Source organism: Ceratotherium simum, chromosome 1 (assembly GCF_057802395.1).
Source record: "Ceratotherium simum simum isolate JZ-2026a chromosome 1, ASM5780239v1, whole genome shotgun sequence".
NCBI lineage: Eukaryota > Metazoa > Chordata > Mammalia > Perissodactyla > Rhinocerotidae > Ceratotherium > Ceratotherium simum.
The window spans coordinates 36,843,338-36,859,067 of NC_141900.1; the positions used below are offsets into that span (position 1 = coordinate 36,843,338).

Consider the following 15,730-nt stretch of genomic DNA (forward strand, 5'->3'; position numbering starts at 1 on the left):
CCTATTGTACATAATGCTGCAGTGAGCATAGGGGTGCATATATCTTTTTGAATTAGTGTTTTCCTGTTCTTTGGATAAATACCCAGAAGTAGAATAGCTGAATCATGTAGTAGTTCTATTTTTAATTTTTTGAGGAATCTCCACGCTGTTTTCCATAGTGGCTGCACCAGTTTACATTCTCATCAGCAGTGTACGAGGGTCCCCTTTTCTCAGCATCCTCTCCAACACTTGTTATTTCTTGTCTTTTTAATAACAGCCATTCTGACTGGTGTGAGGTGATACCTCATTGTGATGTTGATTTGCATTTCCCTAATAACTAGCGATGTTGAACATCTTGTCATGCATTTGTTGGCCATCTATATATCTTCTTCGGAAAAATGTTTATTCAGATCCTCTGCTCATTTTTTGATGAGGTAGTTCATTTTTTTGTTGTTGAGATGTATGAGTTTTTTATATATTTTGGGTATTAACCCCTTGTTGGATATGTGATTTGCAAATATCTTCTCCCAATTGGTAGGTTGTCTTATACATTGTCTTCTCCAACCTGTGTCGAACCCCCTTCCATCTGATTTCATGTCTTCCAGACTTCTCAACTGAACAATTGAAGTAGCCTTCTAACCAGTCTCTTCTTCTCCAGTCATTTCTCTGCATTGCTACAATTTGCTTCCTGATTCGTAGATTTGATATTATCTTCCTGCTCAAAAAATGATTTACTTCCCCGTTATTTATGGCAAAAACCCCAAGGTTCCTATAAAATTTAGGACCATTCACAACTTGGACCCGCCTACTTTCCAGCTACCTTCTTTCAGCTGTCTCCCTAACTCCTCTTCACTTCTGCACATACTTTCACTCCATAAAGTCTTGACTTCCTGTCATATCAGACTATTCTCTTCCCTCAGATTTGTCAAATTCTCTGTCTCCATTATAAAGAAAATGTCGCCAGAATGCACATAATTCCTCAGATACGGATGCTATGTAACATAGGTATTTTTAGTTTTTTTGAACACCAATTATAAACTATTACTATCTTGCTTCCATAGTGTCTTTAAATAATCATTTATTTTCTAGATTGCATTAATTTTATTTAGTAACTTTGTAATATACGTTGTACTATATCTGAATTTATGAATTCCAAGATCATTTTGAACTCATGAATATTTATAATGTATTACTCCCTATTATCAAAGCATTCAGTTTTGAATATATGGAATAATATAATTAAATACTAGTCTAGTTGTTGTCTTTTTTTAATTTTGAGAATAAAAATACAAAGTGAAAATTCTGTTAGCTGTTACACTAAGAATTAGATAAACCTGTGTAATGGCAAACATTTAAAATCATTTCCTAGAATGTAATTTTGGGTTCTTCAGCCAATGACTTGTACAGAGGAGGTGCTTAGTGAATACTGAATTGTGCTAAATTCAGATCTTGTATCTGAAACTGCATCTGATATCATTACTACATTAGATTGAGAGAACTCCATGTGGCACCAGCTACTTTAGCAAGACGTTTTAATCAATAGCTCTTATTCTCCTGGGTATCAAACTGAATGTTTATTGCAAGTACTTTGGAAATTAAAGTTTCCTCTGCTTTTAATTTGTTAACTTTGTACAGCTACTGGTAAGAAATATGTACTACATGTACTAAAAGAATAGGTAATACCTCTTCAGGAAATTTCATTGTTGGGTTGTAGCATGCTGCCACAGGTGAGTACTATATTCTATTGCAGTGATGAATAACGTATAATGAATAACCTAAACTTATTCCAATTGAGAGAAAACACTTCCAAGCTTGTCTTATGCCCATGTAAACTCAATTTTCTTTACATAAGAAATACGAATAGTGTGGATACATAAGTCCATAGTCAAATTAGAACTGCTCATCAGTCTAACCCCTTCCCAGTATACCTCTTACAAAAGTAGCAAGCTGCAAAATGATCTTAATCCCTTTTACTGTCTAGCCAGAGTAGGTAATGCTGCCCAGTGTAGTGCTCAGAAATCAAAGGATCTGCTCCAAACAAAATCAAGCACTTCTATTCTTCCATATACCTGGAACGTCCCATTGCACAGTGTTTTTCTTTTCATGTGGTTGTTTATGTATGTGTTTTCTCATTATACTGTATATAAAGTTCTTGAGGATAGTCCTTGAGGATAGTCCCCTCTGTGTCTCCATCACTTAGTAAACCCTACGTGGTGGGCATTTAGTAAGTATCTGTTGAAAGTTGTTTTTAAAGTTTTTATCAGAGAAAAAAGTACTAAGTAACCCAGATATTAATTTCTGCAAAGCCCTATTAGCACAGCATTATTCTTCTCATTCTTATATCTACTTGGTTATCAAATAATATTGCATTCTGTATTTGCTTATTTTATTTGTTTTGTTGCAGTGTTGTTATTAAAAGACCTTGTAGTTTCAACAATTTTGTTTTAATTTTTATAACCTTTTTTTACTACAATTATTAATTATTATTGATTTATGCCTTTAAAATACTGTTATTCTAGTTACAGATGAATGTATACCTTCTTGTTCTGGAAGTGATGTGCCAAGAAATGACAGTAGTATGTGGTCAAAAGTAACTGAGGAAGGAACAGAGCTGTCACAACGGCTTGTGAGGAGTGGTTTCGCTGGAACTGAAATAGACCCTGAAAACGAAGAACTTATGCTGAATATTAGCTCTCGACTACAAGCAGCAGTTGAAAAACTCCTAGAAGCCATAAGTGAAACTAGTAGTCAGGTAAACTCCTTATGCAGCTAATGTACTGTACTGTGTTTGAAGTAGGTTTTCTTTTAAGCTGGGGAACGACTAAATGTTTTGTTTCTACTGTCCCACAGATATTTAGTTAGGCTCCCCTTTAAATATTGGTTGTCTTTGTGATAACCAGTGCTGATATCAATAGTCTTTTTTTCAGGTGGTAAGGGTTAATGTAATGTGCTGATGGACTCTTCAAGTTCTAAAATTCAGTGTTGTTTTAATTTTCAGATTTTCTAGACTCTTACACATAACTTTTTTTGATCCCAAAAGAGATTTTAACTTCACCATTGTATGAAATATTCCATTATTATATATATTATTTATTTGAAGGAATAGTATAAGGAATCTCTGAAACAAACCATATGCTCTAGTATGTCATAACACACTGCTACTACAATATGATAACAAATCAAACCTACAATTCTTTCATGTGATTTTTACATCTTTTTCACAAATAGAATAGATTACCTCACTCTGCTATCTCTTTGTAGGAAATTAAAGTGAGGGACAGTTTCTATATTAAAGAACTATTTTTATACAAATTTTAAAGGGGTATAACCATTGTCTTTATAACTTAAATTGCAGTTTTCTGTCTATAAAATTTTTGCACTATGTATGTTACTGTCTCTTAAGTTACTGTATGCAGAATTTTTAAAATTATTTGCTGCTTTAAAATGAAGTAAATTCACTTATTTATTTAAAAAATGTTTATCTTAAAACAACTGTAGAATCATAGCTGTCGTGTTAATCAAATGAGTGCTTCGTTGTCATAAGCTGCAGAGCCAGTATTATTAACATTTTCATTGATGTCTTTATTCAGCGTGTCCTAGATCCGTGTGTATTTCAAACAGAAGTTGAGAAGTTGAAAGAGTGTCTTTGATCTCTTGTTATTCCTGATGGCTGGCTTTCATTGGTGCCACTCTTTTTCTCTAAGAAATTATTCTGTATAGTATATTTCTGCAATAGCAATGAATGTTGGATGTAGCAAATTTGACAAATATTGTTACATATTTTGTGTTTTAATGCCTGATTCATTTACTTTTAGGTTAAGTTAGTGATTATAGACCATTTCTTGAGTCATTTCTTGGTTAATGACCCTTGAAATAATTTGTTAACAAGCTACTATTTGGTTAACTTACATCAATCCATTATTCTTTTTTTTTCTCTTGATAACTTGCTATTGGCATTCAACGAAGAAGGCATTATCAAAGTAACATATATTCAGTGAAATATTTGTCCTCCAAAAAGTCTTCAGATGTGACATTTAACGAGAGTTTTGCCCAGGTTCATTCTTTGTTGGGAGACAGTCTCAGTTCTCTTCTGTGATAGACTATGGACTGTATCTTTAAGAGCAAAAGAATCCTGAAATTACCACACATTACAGTGGGACTTCACTAATTGGCCATGAGAATACTGTTAAACTTCTGGTTTGCACCTTGACTGACTGACCAAACTAAGGTATTCATATGGAGTTAAGTAGGTCTCAGAAATGTTTCCATAGATAAATTCTGAAGATGTAATATGATATATATAGTTATATAATGGAAGAAATTGCTATCTTCGAGCAATTCTTGGTTTTCTGAAGCTTTCTTTCATAGCAGGTACAAAACAATTGAAAAGCTTTTGCTTCAGTAACTCAAAAACTTCCTTGAGCATCCCAAAGAATTAAAAGAAGTGTAGTAGTCTTAAAAACTCAAATCTTTGTGTATTTGCTAATACACAATAGAAAGTATGACTGTTTGCACAAAAAACAATCTCATCTTTCACTAAAACCACCATGAGTTATTTTTCATTGCCAACATCCTATGTGCTAGTAAGGAAATGGCACCAATAAAAACCTGCTTCATTTGTGTTATTAATTTAACAAGACATTAAATTGTACTCTTGGATCAAAGAATTTTAATGTTCACTGTATTTTGCTTTAGCCTCTGGTTCAGTAGACTTTACTTAAGCTCAAACATTGAAATTATGAATGCTATGTCATAATGTGAAACTCCATAGCTACTATAAGAAAATACATATTTTCTACTAAGATTTCCTATTTTTTAAAGTCTTTACTTTTCTAATTAACGTGAGCCCTAGATTGGCTTTCTTTTAGAATGCTTACTCATAAACCACTAACAATATGCTACTCTACTGACAACTGAGCCAATTCAGGTGTTTTCAGCTGTTGCTTCTTAGCACTTTTAAAGCTTGAATGCATATGAATCATAATTATCCCTTTTATTAAGTTGTATAATATAGATGATCCTATACCGAATTTCTACATGATCCTGCTCTTTTTTTGTTTGCTTATTTCACCCATATTAATGACTGAATTTAATTTTAATTTCTGTGATTTGTACTCTTTCATACCATGAAAACAACTGTTAATACTTTTCCTTTCTTGACCACTGTTAAATATTTTTGACCTGGATCTTGAGCGCTGTTAATACTGTTGCTGCTACTTGATACCATTGTAAATTATGGACAGTCTAGTTAATGCAATATAATATTTCTCTTTTGACAAGCACCATGGGAAACAGTAAATAAATCAGAAGTGATCAGTGGTTGGACTCATTCCTACAGGCTACTAAAGAAAACCCTCCCCCGGATTATAAGCTGTTAATACTGCCAACAGGCAAGTGTGTGGGATCAACCTGAAATACTCAGTTTCCCACGCCAGGTCACAGCTCGTCACATCTCCTTATGTGACCAGATAGTGAGGTACACTAGGAGCCTCACCATGGCATTTTCCAGATTACTCCTAATTTGTTAAATACTAAAGCAACAATATGTTATTTAGCTTTTACTGTACTGCTTTAGTTTAAATATCACTGAACAGATCACAAAAACTTTGCCTAGATTAGTAAGTAGTTCTCAAAGTGCAGTCTCTAAACCAGCAACATCAGCATCACTAAGGACTTGTTTCTAATGTAAATTCTCAGTTCCCACCCCAGACCTACTGAATGACGGAGCCCAGCAACTTGTGTTTTAACAAGTCCTTTAGGTGATTCTGATACACACTAAAGTTTGAGAATCACTGATCTAGACATTAGTAGTATAATGTTTACATTATTATAGCTGTATTTTGAAGTGTTCTACTAATATTTAGAATATAAAAGGTTGAAATAGTTGTTGACATTTGGTATAAAAATCAAATATTTCTTAGGTGTATTATATTTTTAAGGCAATAGGAGTAGGAGCTTTGTAAAAACTTTCTTTTAAACTAAATTTAGTTCAGTTACTGCTCTTCTGTGGATAGTTGTTTAAAGCCATTGACTTCTTCAGAATATTCTCATTAATAACTAAAATTATTTTACACCTGATGAATATTTTTAACAGTCACTTAGATTGATACAAAAGAATGTGTTATCATCTTTGTGTAATTCCATTTTCCTTTGAATGTATCATTCTGTTTTCCTTTTAATGTGGTATTCCATTTTCCTTTTAATGTGTCATTATTTGGTTCTGCTTCATAATGGTATATTTCCCTTTTGCCTTATTTTTTACTTGTTATGAAAAAATCTAAAACAGACCTGAGAGACACTGCTATGATATCTTTGTGCTTGCAGTGAAAGAGAAATTCAAGTAAATAGCTCAAGGATGCCTTGAGACTAGGAAAGTGAGCAGCATCTGACAGGTTTTGGTAAGGTGGGACCAAGTAAAGCTTATTGGAGGACTTGATGTTTGAGATGAGTCATTCATTCGTCTAATTTATTGAGCACCTACGATATAATAATTGCTATTCTAGATACTGGAGGTGCAGCAAAGAACAAAATGGACAAAGTCCTGCTCTCATAGAGCTTTCAATTTAATGGTGGAGCCCAACAATAAATAAGTATATAGTATGTCAGATGGTGATATCTGCTGTGAAGAAAAATAAAATAGAGGGAGATAGAGCATGATGGGGAAAGGGAACATTTTATATAAGAAATTAAGGAGGTCCTCTTTGATAAAGTGATATTCAAGCATATTCCTTAAGGATGTGTAGGAGACAGCCATGTAGGTAAGTAGGGGAAGAATGTTTCAAGCAAAGGAATAGCAGGTACAAAGGCCCTGAGGTGGTCATGTGCTTGCTCTTTTTGTGGCTGACAAAGAGCCCAGTGCAGCTGGAGCAAGGAGAGTGGGGAAAGTGGGAGATGAGGTCAGAGATACCTGGGAACCAGATCACACGGAGCTTGGGATTTAATTCTTAATGAGACGCAGAGTCATTGGGTACAATTTTTTAACTTTTTATTTTGAAATAATTCTAGACTTATAGAAAAGTTGCAAAAATAGTACAGAATTCCCATGGCCCCTTCACTCAACTTCCCCTAATGTTAACATCTTGCATAATCATACTATAATTAGCAAAACTTACTAATTAAAACTGGTACAGTTCTATTATCTAAACTGCAAACCGCTTGGATTTTACCAGTTTTTCCACTAATGTCCTTTTTCTGTTCTAGGATCTGTTCCAGGATCCCACACTGCATCTAGTTGTCATGTCTTCTTCATCTTCTCCAGTCTGTGGCAGTTAGTTCCTGAGTCTTTCTTTGTCCTTCATGACCTTGACACTTGTAAAGGACTTAAGTTATTTTGTAGAATGTCCCGTAATTTGGATTTGTCAGATATTTTCTCATGATTACATGAAGCTTATGCATTTTTGACAAGAATACCAGAGAAGTGATGTGCCCTTCTCAGTGTGTCATATCAGAGGGCACATGATGTCAATCTGTCTTATTACTGGTAATGTTAAATTAATCTTGATTGCTTGTAGTATCTGCTGGGTTTCTCCACTGTAATATTACTATTTTTTCCTTTGTAATTAATAAATAGCGTGGGGGAGATATTGTGAGACTATGCAAATAACCTATTTCTCCTTATTCTTTCACCCACAAATTTTGGGATCCATTGGTAGATCTTGCCTGCACAGTTATTACTGTGGTGTTCTAATGGTGATTTTCTATTTTCCTCATTCCTTCATTTATTAATTGGAATTATTCTGTAAGAGTTGTCTCTTCATTCACATTTATTTATCTAACTAATCAGGATCTATATGGACTCATGGCTGTTTATTTTTTTCAATGGGTTATAATCCAGTACTATAATAATTTGTTTTGTTCCAGCTTTGGCATTGAGAACTCTTTCAGGTTGGCTCTTGTGCCCTTTTTAAGTGCTTGCTTTTTTGAGCATTTGCACTATCAGAGGCTCCAGGCCCGTCTCATATTTTCTCTGCCCCAACCCTAGAATCAACCACTTCTCCAAGAAATTCACATTCCTTTTATCAGAGAATGATATTTAGGAACCAAGATCTGAGTGCTAGATGTGCTCATTGTTATAGGGTGTCATGACTTCTAGGTCCTCTCAGCAGACAATTTGAAAATATATGTAATATATTAACCCGTGAATCTGTATTTATTTCTTATATATAGTAAAAAACGTAAGTTCATACTGATACCTCCAATTCCTATCCAGTACCACAGCATTCATTCTACCCTTCCCTACTTGCTTTGTAACTTTGTTCTCCAACAGTGAGAAACCAGGCTCTCGTTATCTACAGTATTTTTACTTATTTGTTCAGCCTTATATACCCAAAAAGTAATTTCACAGTTGCAACCTATACCCTTGTGAAAAACAAATTTACTAACTAGAGTACGATATTTACGTACAGTAAACGTTTTGTCTTTAGCCTTATAGTATGCAGTCAAAATGCTGTTTGTCAAAGTATCTTAGGTTAACTCTTTTTTCTCCCACTCCTTCACTGTGGTTTTGTTATTCATTTTTAATATAGTTAGAATCATTTCTTACAGTTTTTATTCCTTTGTGGGTTCCCCCACATTCTGGTTAATTTTTTTTAAATTTAGTTATGGTAAATTTCACTCTTTGCATGGATGGTTCTTTCTTTTGTGACAGCTGTATAAAGTTATGTATCTACCACCACAAGCATGATACAAAATAGTTCCATTACTCTAAAATTCCCTGGTGCTGCTTTTTTTCAGTCAGCCCCTCCTTCACCCCCTGCTCTTGGCAGCCACTGGTTACTTTTCATCCTTATAGTTTTGTCTTTGCCCAGTGTCATAAATGAACTCATCATACATTGTATATTCTTGAGTCTGGCTTCCTTGTCTTACCAAAGTGCATATAAAATTTATGTTGTTATGTATATTAATAGTTTATTCCTTCTTACAGCTGAAGAGTCTTCCATTGTATGGATGCACAGTTTGTTTATACATTTACTGTTAGAGAACATATAGATTTTTTCCAGCTTTGGGTCGTTGAAGTATTTTTGGTGAGAAAATAATATCAAATTTGTGTTTTAGAGATATTGCTTAGGTAGCAGTGTAATGGGTGGATGGGCAGGAAGATGGTGAGGAGAGATGCTGAATGCAGAGAGACAGGAGACTCTTAGAACATTCTGAGTGGAAAGTGATAGAGATCAAGTTAAGACAGGAGGGAAGTGATTTTAAAACTTTTAGGAAGTTGAATTTGATAGAAGTTGATATGACTGATTGTATGTGAGGGATAAGGAAGAGGGGAGGAAACCAGGCATGAATCCTCGACCAACCAAGTTATTGATATATTTCATTTACTGAGATAGGAAATGCAAAAGAAGCCAATAATAAGTTCAATTTTAGATGAGGGGGCATCAAGTAAAGATATTCACTAGAGTCTAGAGTTTAGAGAGAACTAGACTGGAGGTTGTTATCCCTTAAAGACATTTGACGCCATGGTTTTAGAGAGTATACAGAGCTAATGTTTTGTGCTGGTAGAATGCTGACATTTAAAAGAGAGTAAAGGTAGATAAATCTGTGAAGGAGATGGAGAATGAGAGTAAGAGGAAAATCAAGAGAAGAGTGTCATAAAAGCCAGATGAGGAGTGGTTTTCCAAAAGTGTCAGGTACCATAGAGAGGTTATGGATGCTGAGGATTTAGTGTCCATTGGATATTTCAATATGGGTGTCATCAGTGACCTTGGTAGAGGAGAGTTAAAGAAATAGAGTTGAAGAAATAGAGATAGCAATTTCATGACACCTAGCTGTGAAGAAAAGAGGAGAGCACTAGCTTGAGAAAGGGAGAGTCCTTTTTCTAAGGTTGGAATAGTTAATGTTGAGTAGTAGTGGAGAAGTTGAAGATGCAGAACAGAGCGGGTGGGCTTTGTGGAGCCAGGTCTTTGGGGTAGATGAGGATGGAATCCAGAACACAGGTAGAAGTTGTGGTCTTTGGATCAGAGAGACCTTGCCTCCGCTAAGATTGGAGAGAGGAATTATTATTTCTTTTTTTTAATTGAAGTATAATTGACATACAATATTATTCAGGTATACAACTTAGTGATTTGACATTTATATACATTATGAAATGATCACCACAGTAAGTCTAATTACCATCTGTCGCCATACAAAGTTGATACAGTATTATTGTCTGTATTTCCCATGCTGTACATTACATCCCCATGACTTATTTCTTTTTATATCTGGAAGTTTGTACCTCTCTATTCCCCTCATCTGTTTTGCCCACCCCGTCCAACCCTCTCTCTTCCAGCAAGCATCAGTTTGGGAGAAAGGAATTATTACAAGTGATTGTGGGCTCGTGATTGGGGTGGAAGAGGAGTTTCATTGAAAAGGTCCTATAAGGAAATATTGTTAAATATTCAAAATTTTTTTTTTCTTTTTTAATGGTGTGGTTTTATGTGTTCTGTAATTTTAGTGGAGGATACATGATTAAGCCTTGTACTTAGTTTTAAGGTTTTGGGCTGCTTTAGGTTCCACAGGTACATCCTGCTTTAATAAAAGAACTATTAAGCATTTTCTTATACTAAAATATCAAGGTATCTGCCTTATAGACTGATTTAATAATATTTATTATTGAGGTATTTTACTTTATGTATTTGATTTGACAAGTGATTTGCCTAATGGCGTGTCCAGATCCATATAATAATACATTTATTATGATGGATTTTACTTCTCTTTTTCCCAGATAGGCTACCATAAAATCAGGCTTATATTCAACCTATTGCAGTTTCCTATTGGTTGGGATAGCTTTCATTATAATATGAGGAAAAGTGCTTCGAGACTACCTTCAAGTCCTTAGAACGGTCATCTTGTCACATAATCTTTGTTCAGCAGTCTCTTTGTGGTTCTGCCAAAAAGTTATCTTTGAGAGTGTGGTTTCAGATTCTTGATTCTTGGATCAGGTGGAAATAGAAATTAGTCTGTTCTATGGGAATAGTCTTTCAGCAATTAAAGTCCAGAGTCCAGAGGTACTATTTAGAGCCATGGGAGATTATTAACCAATAAATTCATTTAGGCCTTGGGAGAAATTAATGAATAAGGAATTTACTCCCACAGAATGGTTTTTATTATAAGCAACTCTCGTGAGTTATTAATTATCATTTTTTAGAATAATGGAACCTAAGCTACATGTTTCTGTATTTTCTTGAAAAAGGAGACTTTTCCTGAGCATGAAGGAGTAGTATAAGTTAAGATTTTGTTTTGTCATTGTTATGTTTTAAGTATAACTGTAGTCAAAGTGGTGAAATGCATTTTGCCATTAGATGTTGCCCCCATTGTACTTTTGTTAGCACTGATGAGGACTCTTGTCAAGGATGTGTATCCAGGATTCAGTCCCTCTATTAAATAACTTAGAGAAATAAGTAAACAAAATCCAAAAGAGAGCAACACAAGTGTTTTATAATTTGAAGGAAATATTTCTCAAAAGAACGGTTAAATAGCTTGACATTGTACAATTAAAGTAAAGCCATTTAGTTTGGGAAACATAACGCTATACCACAAATTAATGGCTTTCACCATACGTTAAAATCTTGATTATCTGAAACCTGGAGATAATGTGTTAGTCTGGTTAATTAAAAGGGTATCTTTCTAAAAATTGAAGTCATTTTATTTTAACTGTTTTTGATTGCAAAAAGTTTTATGTGCTTTCTAAAATTAAAAATATATATATAATTTGAATTATTCTAATCCAGAGTAATCTGTCTGAACATCAAGTAATATAATATACCATTAGTTAATATATTGTTGTTAGGAGAGCTGTTTGCCCCTATCCTAAATCATCTTTACTGCTGCTTTGAGTCTTTCCCCTTGATGCCTAATTTTACTCTATTTTTCTTTGTAGTTAGTTTCTTAACCTTTACCTATGTTCCTGGTTATAAGAGAAGTATCCCCTTACTTAGAGATTTTTGCTTTACATGAATGGAAACAAGTTTTACATGCTTTTAAAAATGGAAAAAAATGGAATATAATTTGAATTATTTTAATTCGGGGTCACCTTTCTGAACATGAATTAATATAATATGTCACCTGTTAATATACTGCTGTTACGAGGGCTGTTTGCCCCATTCTAAGTCATCTTAATCTACTGCTTTTTTGAGTCTATTTTTTCTTCCTGGTTTTTCTCTCTTTTCTTTGTAGTTAGTTCTTACCTTGACCTAAAGATTTCTATTAATAAAGGAATACTTACAGGATTTTGTTTTTGCTTCAAATAAGAGAGATTGGACACCAGATTATCAAAATAAACTGACATTTTCAGAGGGAGCAGGGAGAGAGTATTTTGAGAGATATTTGATATGCTAAGCATGGGTGCCCTCAGTTCATAAAGCTGAGCATCTAGGATATTGATAATTTTGTATCTGCTGAAGCCCCAGTAAAGTTAAATTTACCTGCACCATTGATAGAGTTAGGCCTCTATCTTGTACCGATGTTAAGACATCTTCACAGACTAACTGGAGGACTTACATAAGAAACCATAATAAATAGAACTTTGTCATTTCCTAGTCCAGAATTGTAAGAGACAGCTGCTCCTCCCCTGCCTCAAGTCGTTTTCCTGTAGATTCTGGGTCCTCTGTAGAAAATCTCATTTTCTTTGTCCTAATTATTAGCCTACCGTGCGGGGTTTGAGTATTGGCTTCTCTAAGCAATTTGGGGAGTGGAAGTGGCTAAAAGATAGATTTTTGCTTGCTCTAGTATGGGTTTTTCTATAGTAGATAAAGGCTTTGTGGGTTTAGGATGTTTAGTTACTAGACAGAGAAAAGATGCCAAAATGAAAGCTTTTTCATTTATTTAAAACAACTTTCACTTTTGAGAATCTTTTAATATTAAAAAGTAAGTTGTTCATCTTTTAAAATTCTGAGTGGCTGATTTATTCGCTATTGCCCAGGTTTCTAGAGCTACCAGAAGGCTATTGTACGCAATGTAAGCTTTTAAATTTTAGTCAGAGTTCATAGGATACGTTAAGTGGTATAATTACCAACTGTTATGTACAATGCTGCTTAAAAAAGAGAGGTTATTTTTCCTTAACATTCAGTCTGTAAACAATTCAATCTGGAAATAGGTTATAACTGAACTATCTGTATTTAGTTCTAGCGACTGCTCAAAAGAATAAGTATTATTTCTAAGAAGATATCAAAAGGAAGTACTAATTTAGTTTTCTAGAAATAATTATGATTATTTGATATACTTGAAGAACTAATTGGTAATGTGGACTCAAGCCTACTTGATTTCACATTTTTAAATTAAAACAACTTTATAATGGGGTGGAAAAACACTGGCTTATCTTAGAAGCATTATAAACTTGTCTAAATACCCTTTTCAAAGCTCTGACGTGGAACTTGGATCCTGTTGGGCAGGCTTTTCTGTGGGCATATTAATTCACATTCCACCTGTCAGTGTACCTATAGGTAAAGATATTAAACCACACCCTCTGTTCTGACCTGTTCTTCCGGGGACAGACTAGAATCTTTTAGCTCAGCATGAGAGGCTATTTGAATAGCTCAGTTCAGAGGAGCTTTTACTTTTCAATTGTGGGAAGCAGCAAGAACGAGGGAAATAATGTTGCAACTACATTTCTCAAGACTGCTACTATGGAGATTTAAAACTTGACCTTCCCTGCCAGGTTCTGCTTGGAAGGCTTACTTATTTCCACAGACATATTTGATACGTATTGAAAGCAGTTTTATTGCTCAGCTAATTAGATATTTATATTTTCATTCTTCCATTCTTCAAGTATTTAATTTTTCTAGTTTAAAAGATGTTTTCTTGCTTGTATTTTTGGCTATTTGTTTTTGTTCTGTTTTTTTGATGAAGACTGATGGAGATGTAGCTTCTTTTTTAGATTTGTGGGGTTTTTTCTTTTGTTGTTCAGTGGTATGAATTAATTCTGTAGTGTTTACTTGATAGTGCTGCAAAGAAAATTTCATACTGCTATGGTATATCTTGATAAATTAAAAAGAACTTTTTAATGTAGTGGAAAACTGGTAAAGCAAATGAGGAAAATTGGCAGCTGCATCTTCTAGAATGGATTCTTACGGGACCTATTTGGCAACTGTCAAACTCAGTGGCTCATGGTTGGAAGAACAAGATGAAGACATTTATGAGGTTGAATCTCGCGTGCCTTTACCACATCCTTTTCCTCTGTGTGAACATTTGGATGAAAATAACTCAGTAATTATTAATACTTCTATTTTTCATTTTATTCATAAAAGAAATGGGCACATATTAAAGCTTCTTTCTAAAATTTCACTGCCTACCCCTCCTTATTCAGTAAGTATAAAAAATCTGGTTTTTTATACTTTTAGTTTTAGGTTATACTTTTAGTTTTTTATACATTTAGTTTAAAAAACTATATAACGAGAAATCAACTTTAAATGTCTTTCTTAGGGGTAAATGGAATAGAACCTTTTGTTGTTGTTGTTTGTTGTATTACTACTCATTCAGCCTGGATGTATTGAAGGACTAAATTTGGTCTAAGAGCCCCAACTTGGCTATCTTTTTAATTCTAGAAAGCAAAATGAGATAATATTGCAGTTCTGTCATGCCAGGCAGGCTGTTTTACAAGATCCTGCTTGTTCTTAAGAATCTTGCTTTTATATGTTTATGATGCCAATCCTGAGGAAAAATGGAATGATTATATTTAAGGGATTAGGCATTGTGATACCTAAAACAGCTAAATGAATTGTCAGTGAGCCAATTAGGAAATGTTTACAATCATATGGCATATTGGCTGTAGTTCTAGACAAGGAAATAGGAAACCAGGATTCTAATTTTAATTTTCTTGCTGACTCCCTAAGGAACTTACCTTCAGTGTTTTTAATATGCTTACTACTCCTGTGAGGAATACATTTTGCTGCTTTTTATGTGAAATGTATTTTATAAACATTGTTAAGGGTAAGTATACTGCATAGTTAGTATTTCAGGTCCATTTGACACTTAAATATGTTGTGAATGATTCACTACAAGTTATTCAGTGTAACTACAAGTTATTCAGCATTTTTTATGACTTTTATGGCTTTAACTATAATATACTAGCTAATATTTAACAAGCCAGATGGTTTTCAGAATAGTTTAGTTACCTCCCCGGAGACTTTTATATTAAAGTGATAGAATATTTACTGCTGCTTTACACATACTTTAATGATAAGTTTCTTAAATTATTGAAAATATTGAACATGAAGTTTTTATATATTTCATATTATTAGGTATTAGATATGGGTATTATGTGGGTATTAGGAATAAATCATACCTTTACTGGATGAGAGAAATTTTTTAAATATAAAGTATTTAGATGAGCATTTGAAGGGAGTCTCTTATTCCAATAAAGTGTAGGTGCCATCTACTATAATAAATGAAATTTGTTTGCTAGATTTATTGTATTTGACTCTTCTAACTTTTTTGTTAAGTTTTATAAAACTGAAGATATTTCTTATGGTTTTATGGTAAATATTTAAATGCACTTTAAGACTGGTTTAGATCTTGTTAAGTAGAATATAGAAGCAAAGACTTACTTAATTTTCTTATGTAAAGCAAGTATTTATTTTGTTGTGAATGCTTTGTTGTACAGTAAATGTGGAAAAGGAAAAAAAAACTCATATCCTTTTTAGTTAGAGCTTTGAACTTGTTTAGAGATTTCGTGTATTTACCAGGCAACTATTTTATAATGTACAGAAAAAAATTACATATGTACATGTAGAAGCAATTGACATATTTTTAAAATACAGGCTCTGTAAAT

General features: G+C 33.7%; 1 protein-coding gene across 13 annotated transcripts in view; it reads left to right on the plus strand.

Annotated features, from left to right (window-relative positions):
- Positions 1–15,730, plus strand: part of AKAP9 (A-kinase anchoring protein 9) — a 152,521-nt gene that overhangs the window by 90,433 nt on the left and 46,358 nt on the right. For 12 of the 13 annotated variants that reach the window (XR_015548901.1, XM_087418649.1, XM_087419248.1 and 9 more), the window contains one exon: positions 2,499–2,731. Coding sequence is in view for 12 of the 13 variants with exons in the window: in XM_087418649.1 (XP_087274775.1) it covers positions 2,499–2,731 (233 nt within the window). In the remaining variant the exon portion in view is untranslated. Of the gene's footprint in view, positions 1–2,498; positions 2,732–14,004; positions 14,266–15,730 lie in introns of those variants that run through there. The other variant, XM_087419317.1, reaches the window with a different exon arrangement.